This window comes from Dysidea avara, chromosome 7, assembly GCF_963678975.1.
Source record: "Dysidea avara chromosome 7, odDysAvar1.4, whole genome shotgun sequence".
In the NCBI taxonomy this organism is placed as follows: Eukaryota; Metazoa; Porifera; class Demospongiae; order Dictyoceratida; family Dysideidae; genus Dysidea; species Dysidea avara.
The window spans coordinates 28,144,494-28,163,819 of record NC_089278.1 but is presented as its reverse complement, the minus strand read 5'-3'; the positions used below and the strand labels follow the sequence as shown (position 1 = coordinate 28,163,819).

At 40.9% G+C, this 19,326-nt stretch overlaps 1 protein-coding gene across 1 annotated transcript; it reads left to right on the top strand.

The window, feature by feature from the left end:
* Positions 1 to 904: 904 nt before the first annotated feature.
* Positions 905 to 5,900, top strand: LOC136261142 (uncharacterized). Its single transcript, XM_066055113.1, has 10 exons — positions 905 to 2,047; positions 2,237 to 3,070; positions 3,170 to 3,502; positions 3,556 to 3,597; positions 3,951 to 4,044; positions 4,101 to 4,241; positions 4,298 to 4,365; positions 4,862 to 4,916; positions 5,171 to 5,226; positions 5,281 to 5,900. The coding sequence occupies exons 1-10, from the start codon at positions 905 to 907 to the stop codon at positions 5,809 to 5,811; spliced, it is 3,297 nt and encodes a 1,098-aa protein (XP_065911185.1). The 3' UTR covers positions 5,812 to 5,900.
* The last annotated feature ends 13,426 nt before the right edge of the window (positions 5,901 to 19,326 follow it).

Sequence of the window (19,326 nt, the reverse complement as noted above, 5' to 3'; positions counted from 1 at the left end):
ATTTCAAGTTGTTGTGCTCGAAGATAGAACTATGGAGCTGTCCACTTCAACGTGGCAAGAAGGATTGAAAAGAGTTGGAGAATATTACGAAGGATTCGTGAAGATGAAGAATGTTGATGATTTGTTGGCCAAGCATAGCACTGAGACAGTTACTACTTATGGTACCAGACGATCTAGAACAATTGGAGTTTCATCTGCTTGTTTAACTAGTGAAGCGTCAGCTGGGGAGAAAGAAAATCATCAATCATCAGTTAGTCATTTTTGCACTTCAAGCAGCAGTCCGGCCATAGATAAACTCTTGAGCATCTATATGACTTGTAAATGTTAGCTAATTTTCTATTGACTACTGGTTGAATTGAGTGTATGGTATTTGATATGTAAAACAATACTCCATATGGAGGTCTGTACATTTTAAATATATAATTATTATTTATGCTGCCAAAGTCACGTATTGCATAAGATACACTAACTATTTCCTGCTGCAATTTCAGTTCATAGCTAAGTTAAAATTTCAGAGGGGTTTTCAGAACCCCAGGAAACTCCCCGAAATACACCCCCGTTTACTATGCAGATATTATTACACCAGCATTGTTTGCTTTCAGTTTTTTTGGTACATAAACTGTATGCTTACTATCAATCTGCTATACAATAGAATGTGAGAAAATTGTACTGGAGAAAAAATGAAGGAAGCAAGGATGTGTGCTTTGATAATTCACCATTTACGGTAGATAGAGAAGTTCTGCTGGATTGTCAGTATGGACCACAATATTGGAAGGAGAAGGAGAAAAAGAATAAGCAGCTACGCTTGCAAAGCTCAAGAATAAAGGGATGTTGTGCTCATATTAAATTGCGGTATTACACAGTATATAAGGAATTTCAACTGTGTGACACTGTTACTTCTATGATGAATTCTAGACAGCTGCAAAATAAAAAGGAGAAAGCATTGAAGGACCTTAGAGGTCAAATAGTCGCTGGAAAAGTCAAAGGCGAAGAGTACTGTTATGTTTCTCTTCCTACATTAAAAGCTCATACTGATCACAGTTTCACAGAAGTATCTGGTTATAGCCAGAGAGTCCACCCCATTCTAATAACAAAGATAGCAGAGTTAGTTGCTGATGGAATCACAGATATACAGGAAATAAGAAAGATGCTAAGGAATTATGTGAAACACACAGTTTCTGCCCAACTAAACATAACACCCTGTCATACGGATAGATCATTTTATCCGATGGTATGTGACATTCGAAACCACGTATCCAAAGCTAAAAGAGCCCTGCAGTTGTCAATACTGGACCAAGAAAATCTGAAATTAAGAATTGAAGAATGGAAAAAGTCTTCTCCTTCTTCCAACCATTTTTTCAGGCCTTACATTAAAAAGTCTGGTGGGCAGGTTGATCAAGATGAATCAACAGGCAATGATAACATCCAGTCCAGCACAAGTTATGATGATGACCTTGATGATTGCTCCCAAACATTTTTGTGGGTACACCAAGAAAAGTGGCAACGAGATCTCCTAGTCAAATATGGCAATATCATAACGTTGATTGATGCCACTTACAAAACAACAAAATATGAAGTAGCTTTGTTTTTTCTATCTGTAAAAACTAATGTAGGCTATGTGGTGGTAGCTGAATTTGCTGTTTCCTCAGAATCAGCTGAAGAGATTGGAGAAGCAATTTCTATTTTGAAGAAGTGGAATCCTAAATGGAATCCAGCATATTTCATGAGTGATTTCTCAGATGCAGAGTATCTTGCAGTCAAAAATGTCTTTCCATCTACCCCAGTATATATTTGTGACTTTCACAGGGAGCAAGCGTGGGAGAGATGGACAAAGGACCATAAACATGGTCTTTCCAATGAAGAAAGGGAGAAGGTTCTTGACCTGCTACGTGAGTGTGCACATGCACCAGTGCCAAGTCAAGATGAAGAAGTACCGATAGACTACTATTACCAGTGTGCAGTGAAACGTCTAAAGGAGTCACGTGTATGGAAAGATCATACTGCTTTACAAGAGTGGCTCATTGGAACATGGCTGGGAATTCCTGAGGTAAGTTTTGAACATGCCCTTGTTGTTAGGGTAATTTATTGAAAATAACAATTGACTTGTTTACGCTCTATACAATGTCATGTATATAGTACATGTACTTTTAATGCAATTTCAGTCTACAATAGTAGTAGTCTGTATAACGCCTGATATTCTTTGTTAATTAATTGGTGTTATCTGCTTTTGTTACAGAGGTGGGCAAGAGTCTATCGTCAAACTTCTTTTCACGCAGCTGTTGAAACTAATAATGGTATAGAAGCTCAAAACAAAGTTTTGAAATATAGTTATTTGCCACACAGAAGAAACATTACACTTTCATGTCTAGTTGAGATACTGATTGACAGTTTTCTTCCAGATTCTCATGAGAAATACATATTTCAGAATTACAAAATGAGCTCCACTTACCGGTCATACAGTGATGATGTTCCAAAGTATCTGCATGGGCGGCCGCCAGCTTTGATCAAACACTGCTTAAATCGACTAGATAAAGCAAAGAGAAAATTTACTAAAGAATCTTTTCTAAGCTGTGACATTCAGAAAGGAAAGTTTAGTCTTGCTGGTGAAACAAGCACCCATCACATTGATTTTGGATTATCTGATGGTCAGCCTTCTTGTACGTGTGGTGACTGGTCTAAAACTCACTATCCTTGTAAGCACTTTTTTGCGTTTTTTTTGTACCAGTCTGGTTGGAGGTGGGATTCACTGCCAGAAGCATATTTGAATAGTGCATATATGTGTACTGATACTCACGCACTGACAGAAGCAACAATGGTGAAAGGTATTATGCCTGATGCAGTGCCTATGCTGGAGAGTCAGACAGATCTAGATGTGGATGATTTCTGTGTGGAAATAGGGATTCCACCTAAGGAAGAAACTGGTGCCGGGTTACTGCCACACACGATCACAAAGAGTAGTCTTGAAGGCATCCCGAATGATGCGATGGCCTGCAGCTCAAATGATGCTACACCTACAATTAACACTGAAGTTAAGTCACAAGAATTAGAATTTTCCGATTTGAAGAAACGGGTATGCAACAGATTTGTAATTTAATGTATTGCACATACCATGCATTATTTACATTTTCTAGTTAGAGCAATGCTATATTAATATCTTTGTTAACTGCAGAAACCTCAAGAAGGGAAGCGGACACAACAACAAATAAGAATTGTTTTAAAGAAAGTTGAAACATTGTCTTTTAATATCATAGATAAGGATAAGCTTAAGGTTTTAAAAGGCAAATGTGATGAGCTGGAAGTATTGGCCAGAGATTTGGCACCCTCAACTGATGGCCTTATCTTAAGGCCTAGCTTATCCAGTACACTAACTGCACGCAGAGCAAAGCTTAAGTTTAAGTCTAGATTTTCGTCATTGGCTACTATTCATTGTAAAAGTGGTAGAAAGAGGCAAGATTGGAGAATTAGAAACAGAGTTGGTGTGAAGGCAGCCAAATTGAGAAAGGTATATATACCTTATTGCTTGAGAGTATAATAGATAATGGATATTATACACAGGCATTGTTAGAAGATAACAGTTGCAGTGGCCCCAATGGAAAAGTAAGCATTTAATTTTTATATTTACTCTTAATGTGTTAATACATGCTTGGGGGGAAGACAAACCTCTAATATGACATCACCTGTTCAATTCGTAGCTATTATAGTATCAGAGATATCTTAATGATACAAGTACTACCCATGATATCAGTCATTGTGCGTCAGTTTAATGTGGCCATATTGTTCAAAACAAAATAATTAACAGGCATTATAACCAACACACATTTTGTGGGTTGGCAGTTTCAATAGATCTATGCTACCTATGTATAAAAGTAAATTTGACCTACTGTAAAGATTATATAGCTATTGTTGTGTAATTCGCTATGTATTTTACACTTTAATATCCTTTTATTCAGGATTGCGGAATTGATATCACTGAACCTTCAACATCTGGTGTTGACAACGCTATATCATCAACAGCAGCAACTGTACAGAGAGTGGAAAGAGCAGGTCTGATTATTGTATCCAATGATATTTAATATTAGTACTACACATGTACAATTTAGGCAAGAAGAGATCTTGGTGTAAATGTTCTGGATGTGTACAAGATGATTGCGGTGACTGTTGTAACTGCAAGGATATGAAACGGTTTGGTGGCCCAGGAAAGAAAAAGAAGAGATGCAAGCATCGTCAATGTTTAAACACTGGTACTTATCCAATGGTTAAATCCATGTACATGTGTCATCACTGTATGAATTTATAGGCAGGACATCACATCAAAAGTTACCAGCTGTAGTCATGCCTGGAGTACAACCAGCCAAGAAAACAGAAGTATTTATTTAATGTGTATTACTTGATAGCCACTTGATTAATTAAGAAATCATTTACCATAATAGTAGGAAGTGTTGTTTATGTATTATGCAAACTATTATTTTAAGTGATTTGTTAGAAGCAAGCATACTGTATGTAATACCATACGCAAGAAAATTTACTTTGACGTCAAAAAAATTGATGAATTCTGGCTTGTAAGGATTTGATGAAAAAAGGTGACGAATCACTTGGACTTGCTAAGCGCTTACATAATATGGCTGCCTTTTACATGCTTTTGCTTAGCACAAAGTGGAGAGGCACTTAATTGGTAAGCATTTTGACAAATTGCTGTGATTTGTCAAATCCATCAATGTTTTGATGTCAAAATTTCCTTGCATATAGTAATGCTGATACCAGCTTATTTGTTGTTGTAAATTAACTTTCTATTAAATAAAACTATCTGAATATATAGGGCTGAAAATATATGATCTGGCAACTAATGGATATTTATTTTTAGGTATCATGCACTTCCCTAGACCAGTTAGAGGATTCAACAGTATTAAATGTTGAAGGTATGTTGTATATAAACAAGGGAAAAAACACACACACACTAACCACTGATACGATTACATTACAATAATTGTTGACACTTCATGTGATAACTTCACATGATAAATCAAATGAAGTTAAAATAATACTTGTATGAGGATGGATGCACTGTTAATTTACAATTAGTTTACTGGTTTATACAATTATTGTAGTGAGAGGCTATTATAGTGCAATCAGTATGCATGACTGTATGTAGTTGATTGATTGGTTTCTATAGAGGAGCTGCCACCTGAAAAAAGCATTGTCATCACAAATATGGAAGATACCCCAAAGGTAATCACCATAATTTGGTTGATAGACAATATATAACCTCTCTGTTGAACGTAGGCTACTCCGAACAATGAAATGGTAGTACTGAATGAGATGAATCGTCTTGTTAAACCTATCATAGGCGATGGGAACTGCTTCTACCGCTCAGTGGCTCAAATTGTTTACGGTGATGAAATGTTACATGGAAAGATCAGGGAGTTGCTGGCTGATTTTATATCTAGGAACCGGACTCATTTTCAACCATACATTGATGGAGACATGGTTGAATACATAGCGAGAGTGCAGCTAACGAGGGTGTGGGGAACAGCTGTGGAGCTGTTAGCAGCAGCCTCACTTTTTGATATACCCGTGTATACATTAGTTCCTTACAAAGACACTTATCACTGGCTGTGCTACAAGCCCCTGGAGAATGCTAAGCTGATCTACCCAAAAGAGCCTCCTCCTTCACGGCTACATCACATAGATCACTTTGAACTCCTTAATGTGCATGGCTGTCATTATGATGTTATTGCTTCTGAAGATGGAGGAGTATACATGCTTGACAGACCCCTGCTTAGTAAAACTGAAGATTTCCTTAGCTTAGATTAATTGTACGTGCTGCATGCACAACACGTAGTGTGTAAATACTGTACCTGGATAAGACATCTTGTGCTGATGACAACTTTATTACATTATATTATTTCTCATGATGGTATAGACAATTCTGTTCTGGATATACAGCTGTGTACAGTATAGTTGAAGGTGTGCATGTGTTTGTGCAGTAATTATCATTTGCATGTACAGTGGTCCCCACAGGTCGCATATTTTTGTGAATATTGATAGATCCTAGCACAACTCCACGACTTCATTGCCATAACTTGGGAAGCCAAACTTGACCTCATATGGTGGCTAGACTTTTTGCCAGATTGGTCTGGGACATCAGCATGCAGCAGCCTAAGATGAATCTTTACACTGACACCTCAGGCTCTGAGGGTTGGAGCACCTTCTGGAGTGGTACAGGTGTCAAGCATGCTGGACATCAGCACAACTAAGTCTACTCATTGCATGGAAAAAACTCTTTGCCACTGTCAATGCATCAATTTCTGAGGCCACTTGTCGACCAAAAGATATTGTTTCATTGCGACATCTATTCAGTTGTGGACATCTGGCAAAAGGGTTGCACACATGATATGGCAACCATGGTATTAGTCGGTTTATTGTATTGTTGTGCAGTCTATTAATGTAGTCATCACACATACAGTATACCAGGTGATGTTGTTAACAGTACTGTTGGCTCTATCCCATTTTCAGAATTAATGATTTGGCACCAGAAACTCTAGCAACAGTGGACAACACCTGTGCATGGCCAACCGCATCCTTTTCGCATGCTTGAACCAGTTTATTCAACTACACTGGAGTCAACAGCATTTTGTGGCCAGTACCACATTCCTCTTTATCCTGCTTCAAGCCTAACACCTTGGTACTTATGTGCCCACCTTAACCAACATGTCACCTATAAGAAAAATAAAAGTGTACTTAGCGGGGATACCCCTGGCCCAGTTGGAACAAAGCCACTACATCTAATGAATCACTCTACTTGTAGTAAGAGGCATACGCTGCTCCCAAGGTAATTCCACATGCCACAGACTTCCAATTACTATTGACCTGCTGCATACTTTAAAAGGACAACTTTGTAGCTCGAATCTTATGCTTCTTGAGCAACAGCTCATGTGGGATACTTTCACGATTACTTTCTATGGTTTCCTCAGAGTTAGTGAATTTACTGAATCAGTGACAGATTCCACTACACTACAATGGTCAGACACAGCTATCACCCTATTTATCCTAATACGGCAGCCTAAAACAGATCCTTTTTGCAAAGGTAATATTCTCCATATAGCAGCAACTGGTGCAACAACGAGTCCTGTCAAGGCCATGCTCCAGTACTCCAGCATGATCTCTAGCAATGATATCTCAGGCTGTGCTTGCAGCAGGCCAGCTTTACCTCTGTCATGCACACACACTGATACCATTCCCCACCTATACTGTAACAAGCTGGCCTTCATTTGCAATCCAGCATGCTCAAGCCACAGTTTTAGAAATAGGGGCAGCCACTACAGCAGTGGAGGGCTTTTCAGCTTTCCTGATCAAGTCCCCAGGCTGATGAAGTAGTGGGGCATACTTGACTATGTTTGTTGCCTACAAGAGGTCATTGTACAATACCTATTTATTTTTGCAAGAGCTTAAATGTTACTCATCAGTAATCGTGGATTCCAGATGAACGCAAGTAAACTGTAATTACAACTCAAGACCTGGTATTGTATGTACTCAGAGATAGCATGTATGCGTATTTCAATATTCTAATTTGTCCCAGGGTTTATATGTATGCATAATATCAGTTATTTTATTACATGTCAAACTGTGTTTATGTACGTATATATTTACCAAACAACTTTGGGGAAATTGAGTACTGTTAGCTGCTAGAATAAAACGATTGAAGGCAATTATGCATTGATAGGCTAAGTGTGTGTTATGGTCAAGTCAGATTGTAATATAGTCTGCATAATGTGTTGTCATTACCTAATGTATGTTATGCTGCTACCTGTGTGTGTGGTGTTGTCATGACACAATGTGCGTTGCAATATACATAGATGTTTGTATTGTGTTGTCACGACATTATGTGCGTGATGACATGACAGATGTACTGTGTTGATAAAATTCAAAACGTGTAATTAGCACCTTTGTCGAATCACGTTTTGTAGTTGTTGATGTTGGTGGTATGAACATTTATATTTTTGGCAGGTCGTCAGGTTGTTTCATCACGTGATCCGGTGTCACGTGATCCCCTATCAGCGCAGGTCGGTGACAGGCGCGTAGCTGCTTTTCGAGCCTTTGTTGTAATCTGTATGACTCGATGTTGGATTTTTGGCCCCTGCAGCTAACTCGAGCCTATCTGGGCGAGAGTTCCATAGCCCAAAGAAAGCCCATAATGGGGTAGTACGGGTTATAACTAAATGGCTAGTTGAAGTGTAAAATGATCATGTTGTTTGAGCTTAGTTTTCCTGTTGCCCAGATGAGGTCTTGTCACCTTTGATAGGCGCCGTTAAGTGTTAGCACGTGTGTCTACCTATTTGTGGTTGACCTGGCCACCTCAATGCAAACCATGCCAGCAGCCCCGCTAGGAGCTGCAATTAGGTAATGGTTGTTGATACTGACCAGCATAGAAAGGCCAGATGTTTCTGCCACCTTTATTGCAATTGATATGGTCTGATGCCACCTCCTCTGTAATTGATATAGTCTGATGCTAACAGTATAAACTGTACAATGTTACTGGTCTAGCTGTCTTGTTCACTGCAGCTGATCATGGTGCAGTCTGGTGATGACATAGCTGAGGTATGGTTACTGTGCTGATGTTTCTGCCACCTCGTTGTGACCTGGTCCCGTGCTAACGATATAGCTGATATGTGGCTGTAGTTACAGTGCATGGTAATAATGTATAGCTGTCCCAATTTTTTGCCACTGATGTAGGCAGACGTTGACTGTATAGTGTTGCTGATGTAGCAGTCACCTCAACCGCAGCTGATGCCTGCAATATAGCTTCCGTGTAGATGTGTGATGACAGGTCGCATTGACTGTGATTGATAATTGGGTAGCTGATGTGTCATGTGTGACTGTACTGTGATATCCACATTAATTTTACTGGGATTGATGCACCCAGGTACTAATGTCGTAGCAAACGTGACTGAAGAGCACTACCAGCAGTGTCACATTTACTGCAGTCAGCTGCAGGTGTTACCAGCATTGCTGAAGTGTGAGTGTACTGAGTTACCAAAGTAGCTGTCATATATTTACTGCAATTGATGCAATCAGACACACATAGTAGATGTGTGATTGCAATGTAGTTGTCCCTAATGCGGCAGGTGCTACCGATCGACATTGCTGATGTGTGACTATGAGCCCCCAACTTGCATGTCTGTGGTTGATGCAGTCAGGTGCTACTCATCTTAGAAGTGCTACTGATATAGCTCATGTTCGCGTGTTACTGACATAACTCATGTTACAAGTACTACCGAGGTAGCTTATGACCATGTTTGTGTGTAGCTCATATTTGCGTGCTACTGACGTAACTCATGTTACAACTTACAAGTACTACCGAGGTAGCTCATTTGTAGATAGTTCATGTTTGAGTGCTACCAGTGTAGCCCATGTTTGAGCGCTGATGTAGCCCCCGTTTACCAATGTAGCTCATGTTTGAGTGCTACTGAGATAGCTCGTGTGTGAGTGCTATTGACATCACTCATAATTGAGTGCTGCCAACTTCCATCATCTGAGTGCTACCGACACAGCTCATGTATGGGAGCTACCAACGTAACTCATATCTGGGTAATACCAATGTAGCTCATGTTTGAGTGCAACTGACGTAGCTCATGTTTGAATGCTACTGACGTAGCTCGTGTTTGAGTGCTACGGACATAGCTCATGTTCGAGTGCTATGGACGTAGCTCGTGTTTGAGTACTGCCAATGTAGCTCAAATCTGAGTGCTACCAATGTAGCTCATGTTTGAGCGCTACTGATGTAGCACATGTGAGTGCTACCAACATAGCTCACATTGTGAGATGTAGCTTATGTTTGAGTACTAACTTACCTCATTTCAGTATAATACCAACATAGCTCATGTCTGGCTACTACTGATGTAGCTCATGTCTGAGTGTTAGTGACATATTGAGTGCTACCGACATACCTCGGGTTTGAGTACTACTGGCATAGCTCATGTGAGTGCTACCGACATAGCTCATATTTAAATGATGCGGGCGTAGCTGATGTTTTAGTGCTACTGCATGACGTAGCTCATGTTTGAGTACTACCGACATAGCTCATGTGAGTGCTACTGATGCCGCTCATGTATAAGTGCCACCGGTGTAGCTGATGTTTGAGTGCTCCCGACATAGCTCATGTTTGAGTGCTACCGACATAGCTCATGTGTGAGTACTACCCACATATCTCGCGTTGTGATATGTAGCTCGTGTTCGAGTACCAACTTACCTCGTATCAGTACTACCAACATAGCTCAAGTTTGAGTGCTACCGACGTAGCTTGTGTTTGAGTGCTACCGTACCGGCATAGCTCATTTGAGTTCTACCGACATAGCTCCTGTGTGAGTGCTACCAATGTAGCTCACATTGTGATGTGTAGCTCATGTTTGAGTCCAAACTTACCTCATTTTAGTACTACCGGCATAGCTCATGTTTGGCTACTACCGATGTATCTCATGTCTGAGTGTTCCTGACAGCTTGTATCTGGGTGTTACTGACCTGTTGAGTGCTACTGACGTAGCTCAGGTTTGAGTACTACTGACATAGCTTGTGTGAGTGCTACCGACATACGTAGCTCATGTGTGAGTGCTACCGACGTAGCTTATGTTTGAGTGCTAATGGTGTAGCTGATGTTTGAGTGCTACCGACGTAGCTCATGTTTGGGTGCTACCGACGTAGCTCATGTTTGAGTGCTACCAACGTAGCTCATGTGTGAGTGCTACCAACGTAGCTCACCTTGTGATATGTGGCTCATGTCTGACTACTAACTTACCTCATTTCAGCCAACATATATAGCTCATGTTTGAGTGCTACTGACGTAGCTCATGTTTAATTGTTACTGACATAGCTCCTGTGTGAGTGCTACCAACGTAGCTCGCATCGTGATATATAACTCATGTTTGAGTACCATCTTACCTCGTTTCAGTACTACCAGCATAGCTGATGTCTGGCTACTACTGATGTAGTTCATGACTGAGTGTTGCTGACAGCTCATGTCTGGGTATTACTGACATATTGAGTGCTACCAACGTAGCTCAGGTTTGTGTACTAGTGAATGTGGGTGCTACCGACGTAGCTCATGTGTGAGTGCTACTGATGCAGCTCGTGTTTGAGTGCTACCGACGTAGCTCTTGTTTGAGTGGTACCAGTGCGTATATCTTGTTAAGCCAGTGCGTATATCTCATCCACTCAAGATATTGCACAGTTGGGTGTGCGAATTTCGTAGTTATAACATGGGCACGAGTGATCTGCCAGAAATGTATGCCCAAAGTCCTCGGTGCAAGAGTGCTACCGATGTAGCTCATGTTTGAGTGCTACTGATGTAGCTCATGTTTGAGTGCTACCTATGTAGCTCATGTCTGAGTGCTACCAGTGTAGCTCATGTGTGAGTACTACCAACGTAGCTCATCGCATTGTGACATGCAGCCCATGTCTGAGTACCAACTTACCTCATCTCAGCACTACCAACGCAGCTCATGTTTGAGTGCTACTGACACAGCTCATGCTTGAGTACTACTGACATAGCTCATGTGAGTGCTACTGATGTAGCTGATGTGTGAATGCCACCAATGTAGCTCATGTTTGAATGCCACCGATGCAGCTCATGCAACCAGCATAGTCTGCACTGTAAGATGCAGCTCATGTTAAGTACCATTTGAGTGTTACCAACATAGCTCCCATTGTGATATGTAGCTTACATTTGAGCACCAACTTGCCTCCTTTCATCAGTACTACCAACATAGCTCGTGTCCGGCTACCACTGATGTAGCTCATGTCTGAGCGTTACTGACGTATTGAGAGCTACCGGCATAGCTCAGGTGTGAGTACTACTGGCATAGCTCATGTGTGAGTGCTACTGACGTAGCTCATGTTTGCATGAGTGCTACCAGCGTAACTGATGTGTGAGTGCTACCGATGTAGCTCATGTTTGAGTGCTACTGACGTAGCTCATGTTTGAGTACTACCGAGGTAGCTCATGTTTGAGTGCTACCAATGTAGCTCATGTGTGAGTGCTACCAACATAGCTCACATTGTGATATGTAGCTCAATGACATGTTTGAGTACGAACTTACCTCGTTTCAGTAGTACCAACGTAGCTCATGTTTGAGTACTACTGACACAGCTCATGTTTGAGTGTTACTGACATAGCTCATGTGAGTGCTACCGACGTAGCTCATGTGTGGGCGCTACTGACGTAGCTCATGTTTGAGTGCCACTGACGTAACTCACATTGTGATATATAGCTCACGTCTGAGTACCAAGTTACCTCGATTCAGTACTACCAACATAGTTCATGTTAGAGTACTACTGACACATCTCATGTTTGAGTAATACCAACTGAGTGATACCGATGTACCTCATGTGTGAGTGCTACTGATGTAGCTCATGTTTGGGTGCTACCAACGTAGCTCACGTTGTGATATATAACTCATGTTTGAGTACCAACTTATCTCATTTCGGTACTACCACCATAACTCATGTTGGCTACTACTGATGTAGCTCATGACTGAGCGTTGCTGACAGCTCATGACTGAGTGTTGCTGACAGCTCATGTCTCGGTGTTAATGACAGATTGAGTGCTACTGATGTAGCTCAACTACTGACATAGCTCATGTGAGTGCTACCGATGTAGCTCATGTGTGTGCTACCCAAGTAGCTCATGTTTCAGTGCTACTGATGTAGTTCATGTTTGAATGCTACCGATGTAGCTCATGATTGAGTGCTACCGATGTAGCTAATGTTTGAGTGCTGCCGACATAGCTCATGTTTGAGTGCTCCAGGCATAGCTCATGTTTGAGTGCTACCAACGTAGCTCATGTGAGTGCTACCGACATAGCTCATGTGTGTGCTACCGATGTAGCTCATGTTTGTGCTACCGATGTAGCTCATGTTTGAGTGCTACCGACGTAGTTCATGTTTGCGTACTATCGATGTAACTGATGCGTGAGTGCTACTGACGTAGCTCACATTGTGAGATGTAGCCCATGTTTAAGTACCAACTTACCCCATTTGAGTGTTTCCAATATTCTCACATTGTGATATGTAGTGATACAGCTTATGCATGAGATGTAGCTCATGTGTGAGTGCTACCAACGTAGCTCCTGTTTGTGAATGCTACCACCGACGTAGCTCATGTCAGTGAGTGCTACCGACGTAGCTCATGTCTGTAAGTGCCACGGACGTAGCTCATGACTGTGAGTGCTACCGACGTAGCTCATGTTTGAGTGTTACCGACGTAGCTCATGTTTGAGTACTATCGGCGTAATTGATGCGTGAGTGCTACCAACATAGCTCACATTGTGAGACGTAGTCCATGTTTAAGTACCAACTTACTCCATATGAGTGTTTCCAACATTGTTCACATTGTGATATGTAGTGATACAGCTTATGCATGAGATGTAGCTCACGTCTGAGAGTGCTACCAATGTAGCTCATGTCTGTGAATGCTACCACCAACGTAGCTCATGTCAGTGAGTGCTACCGACGTAGCTCATGTCTGTAAGTGCCACCGATGTAGCTCATGCCTGTGAGTGCTACCAACGTAGCTCATGTTTGAGTGCTACTGACGTAGCTCATGTTTGAGTGCTACTGACGTAGCTCATGTTTGAGTGCTACTGACGTAGCTCATGTTTGAGTGCTACCGACGTAGCTCCTGTTTGAGTACTATTGGCGTAATTGATGCGTGAGTGCTACCACCGTAGCTCACATTGTGAGACGTAGTCCATGTTTAAGTACCAACTTACTCCATTTGAGTGTTTCCAACATTGCTCACATTGTGATATAGCTTATGCATGAGATGTAGCTCATGTGTGAGTGCTACCAACGTAGCTCATGTCTGTGAGTGCTACCACCGACGTAGCTCATGTCTGTGAGTGCTACCGACGTAGCTCATGTTTGAGTGCTACCGACGTAGCTCACATTGTGAGCTGTAGCCCATGTTTAAGTACCAACTTACCCCATTTGAGTGATTCCAATATTGCTCACATTGTGATATGTAGTGATACAGCTTATGCATGGGATGTAGCTCATGTGTGAGTGCTACCAATGTAGCTCATGTCTGTGAATGCTACCACCAACGTAGCTCATGTCAGTGAGTGCTACCGACGTAGCTCATGTCTGTAAGTGCCACCGATGTAGCTCATGCCTGTGAGTGCTACCAACGTAGCTCATGTCTGTGAGTGCTACCACCGACGTAGCTCATGTCTGTAAGTGCTACCGACGTAGCTCATGTCTGTGAGTGCTACCGACGTAGCTCATGTCTGTGAGTGCTACCGACGTAGCTTATGTCTGTGAGTGCGACCGACGTAGCTCATGTCTGTGAGTGCTACCGACGTAGCTCATGTCTGTGAGTGCTACCGACGTAGCTCATGTCTGTGAGTGCTACCGACGTAGCTCATGTCTGTGAGTGCTACCGATGCAGCTCATGTCTGTGAGTGCTACCGACGTAGCTCATGTCTGTGAGTGCTACCGACGTAGCTCATGTCTGTGAGTGCTACCAACATAGCTCATGTCTGTGAGTGCTACCGACGTAGCTCATGCTGAGTGCTACTGATGTAGGCCAATCCACCTGTCCCTCACTGAACCAAGCCTAGCTAACATCCCCTTTATTTTATTCCCTCCTAAGGGCTAAAAACATACAAAAAATGTGGAATCTAATTTAATTTGTGGTCAGCTCATGCCTAAATTCCTTTAAAAAGAAAATTCCTACCTTACCCTAACAGGCCAGGTACCCTCTACACCTATCTCCAGGATTTACTATATTTCACTCCCTTCCTGTGTGAAGGGAGGAGGCACGGTATTAAACCGGTGACTGGTTTGTGGGGACTTCCGGTGGTAGGTGACAACTCACCTGGCGAGACGATACTGGGGGATCGATCGATAGAATCAGTTGTTGATCTGTTTGTGTGTATCAGTGCCACCACGGCCAGAGCACTAGTGAAACTTGCTTGAACCTCTTTATGGTTACAATCTGACGGCTGTCACAGTGATTCACGGGGAGACAAAAACCTACTGTAGGATATCGTTCCGCTTCAGTGAGGTAGAAATGTCATTGTTCTCCGTTTCACACTTTTACGCACGACAAGTTGAAGTTCGATCACACGAGTCAACAAATGGCGCATTCTGCATCACGTGCGTGATTGGCTGGAGGCGTGCGTGATTCTTTGTGTGCTAACCACGGTTAAGCTATTAACCTTCATTAATTATGTTATGATGCAATGTTGATGCAATTAGCTATAGTGTTATGACATGACAGGTTTAATCTGCTGTTACATAAATAGTATGTTGACATGACTGGTGAAATGTGTTGTTACAATGTGATATGTATAGAACACAAGTACACAGAAAAATTTGGAATTTTCAACTAGAGTAGGGAGCATAGCACATCAACAAAAAGTACTGAAACAAGCTGGAGTAGTGCACGATATTAAATCACAGTAAAACAATAAGAAGTGTTATATCCCTACTGTGCATTTCCATTACGGTATCTTGAGCACAGTAGGGATATAACACTTCTTATTGTTTTACTGTGATTAAATATCCTGCACTACTCCAGCTTGTTTCAGTACTTTTTATCAATGTGCTATGGTCCCTACTCTAGTTGAAAATTCCAAATTTTTCTGTGTACTTGTTTGTTAACTTATTTTTGAAAATATTATTATTATGACTGGTGAACCCACGCACACCGCATCTGAAATTGCACCATGCGCCCCAGTTATATCAATTATCGTCTGAAAAGTGAAGTATCCATTACGCTTCATTGTCAACTATGTTCAACCCATTACACAGCATTTCAAATCAAGAACTTTTCGAAAAGCACCTCTATAATCCACGCATACCAAAAAAAAGAAATGGTGCTGTGCCCTAGTTATATCAATTATTATCTGAAAAGTGAAGCATCCATTACACTTCATTGTCAGCTTTGTTCAACCCATTACACAGCAGTACGAATCAAGAACTGTTCGAAACACCCCTCTGCAATCAAAACAACCACTATTAAAAGTAGAGATTTCCGTTATTAAGGGAAGCCATCATGTGCTATCGCCAAATTGACACTTTGCTGTTATATGGGACACAAAGGAGGACACTGGTAAGTAAATGAAGAATGCATTGCACATACTGCGGCATGCCAAAAGGAACGTGTCAGGACGAAACGACATCGAACAGTGAAAAAAATCAAGCCAGTAGCCTTAGCTGTTATCGAGTTACACTTGTCTGAAGGCATCATTCAGTTACTCAGTCAGTCAGTCAGTAGAAAATTCCATTAAATAAATTATTTTTAAAATTCCATAGCAATTTGCTGAAGGCATTTCGGGTCGATCTGAAAGCTTGTTTGGGCTTAGTTTTACCTAGCCAATACTGCCTCACCATCGTCTGGGAAAGTTGAGGCTGTTTCTTGGGTGATGTTATTTCGTGGGCCACGCCTACTCCTTTGTGGTCCCTACTATACACTACTATCGTAGTGTATATGTGCAAAGTACTATATCTTGATTTGATGTGTGTTACATTATGTCGTAATGTGTGTAATGTGTTGTCATGCTGTGATGTGTTAAATGATGAGATGTGTTACAACATAATGTGTATTGAGTGACAAGTGCTACAACATATGACATAAGTGCAATGTCTGTCTAATGTGATAGCATGCTCTGACAATGCCTCAATCTGCCACCAAATTTATATGTTCCTTGTGGATTATGTTTGTATATATCTGTGGTCAGTAAAGGTCTGTTCTCAGTGTTGTAGTGATATAGAGCCAGGTGTAGTGGATGGGTGGTATGTGTTAGGGTTGAGCGATACTACCGTTTTAGCGATATATCGCGATATTTTTAAAGTATCGATATCGCAATATTTTGTTATTAACTATCGTGATACCATGCCTGTACATTATTGTCATTAAAATCCATTTGTTATGCTGTATTAGGCTCAAGAATCCTTTAAGTCATAACCTGGTTACCCCTGCAGAGAGGTGTGAACACCATAACACAACTTCAAAGCATGTGTTACAATAACTGTTACTGTAAACGATGACAGTGGCTTTTTTGATGCTACTTTTAAAGACTTCCTGCAGGAATACTGAGGAATACACTATGTAGCACCAGCTATGATTGACATATTTGTAAGTATCGTGAACTATTCAGTATCGTGAATAGTGGCTTTAGTATCGATCGTGATACTAAAATGGCAGTATCGCTCAGCTCTAGTATGTGTAGGTAAGCATGCAGTATTGTGTAGTATTATTCAGTAGTTGTGCATGTGTCATGACCTAGGAAGGTTATTGTACAGAATGTTAACACACATCAACAGAAGACAGAGCTTTGGGTGGTCTGATAAACACGACACAGACAAGAATGCTGCTCCCTTACATCATGTTGGTAACAGTTTCAAACAGAATCCCTCTGGAGAAACAGTCATCACAGTAGTACCTGTCATTGTGAAAGGATACATTCTTATACCAAATTCTCAGCATGTGTACAAGCACATTTATTTCCATGCAGTAGAGCTGAGCTATATACCTTAGTAGTCTGTGATATTTAAGTCATACCAGTTTTGATACCGCCTGTTTTTTTAATACCGCCTTTTAAATTTTTTAAAGAGATGGTATATTTAGCGGAATGGCAGAAACAGCAGAATCATCATTTACAGATTATGGACAGCCTTAGAACACTCACTTCCAGTTAGCTACTCACCACAATTGAAGCTCATAGTCTTTGTAGCATCGATTTTCTGTCTTCTCGCAGCTTCACAACATCTGTGGCACTCTTACAGTGTAGTCATACCTCAACCCTCACACCCTGTATTTTGAAGCACATGTTACTAGAAGCGCCTTCAAGGGGGGTACTTATAATTGAAATCTGTATAAACGCTATCCTGAGAAAATAGAGTATGGCCACCAGAGACTAAGCCTGACCATTCAACACCAATTGTTCTGCAATTAATCAATCATATAAGATTAGTATTGGTATTAGTTGTATAGGCTTGGAGAGCCTGTAAACTACTGTCTAGCCTTAGCCGTTACTGAGACTACTGTCTAAGAATTGATTACCACAGGGTAAATTGCAAGAAGACAGAAAATCACTGTCACAAAGACCATGAGCTTCAATTGTGGTGAGTTCTACGTAGCTGTATTTATATATGTAACAGTGAGTAGCTAACTGGAAGTGGGTGTTCTAAGGCTGTCCATAATCTGTAAATGATGATTCTGCTGTTTCCGCCAATTCCGCTGTTTCCGCTAAATACATGTATACCATCCCCTTTATTAATACTGCCAGTTTTTTTTATTAATATCACCATACCATCTAGGCACTGTGGCTTCCCTGTAGGCTTGTTTCATCCCATATTTAGAGGGTAACCAGATATGTGACAATGTTTGTAGACAGGTGGTGATGTAGCCAGCTAACCAAACAATGTATAAACAAGTTTTTTTGTGGTAATTTGTACCTGAGGCTTGCTGATCGAGCTACCATGGGCATTTGGTGCTTTTATTGAGGTAAATAAATGGCAGCTACTTTAATACTAATGACTTCTACATTAATACTGTGAGTCTCTTTATGGAAGGTATACCATTTTGCTATTTTAAGTACCGCCCAACACTAATTTCCAGATAAAACACTTGGAATAACATTACCTTGTTACTATGGTTACAACATTATTAATTGCTGTATACATACAAATTTTGAGGGAGTAATGTCTCAGATTTCATAGTTGTTTACTGTATGACATCATTGGAATCCTCAAACATTTGCTTGTATCAGGATACAAGATGTACATTACATTGCATGTACAATACTTAGCCTGTGTGGACAATGAGTAGTTCTTGAAATAAAGCAATCAAAATTTCTGAAAACAGTTATTATTTTATGTACATAATCAGGGGCGGATCCAGAGTTTCGAAAGAGGGGGGGCATCTTTCTGAAAAACAGTTGAAGACCAAAAAAAACTTGCTGAAAACCAGTTGAAGACCAAAAAAAAAAGGTCACAACAATAATAGCTAGTTATCCTTACCTACTATATCACGTCTGTTATGTAAAATAAAATCCTATTTGTAGCTTCATAGGTAAGCTACACTGCCTCATGAACATTGTGACTGCTTTATTAGAGTAATTGACTGCTCTATTAGAGTATATCGATCTTGTATGCAATTTCTTGAAGGGGGGGGGGGCATTTGCCCCAAATGCCCCATCCTGGATCCGCCACTGATAATGGATAATCTGTATGTATACACAGTAATTCAACTGCACAGTAAAACCCCTCTTAACAGCTGCTTTGTTATTTAGATCTTTTATATACAGTGCATACAGATTAGTGGCCATA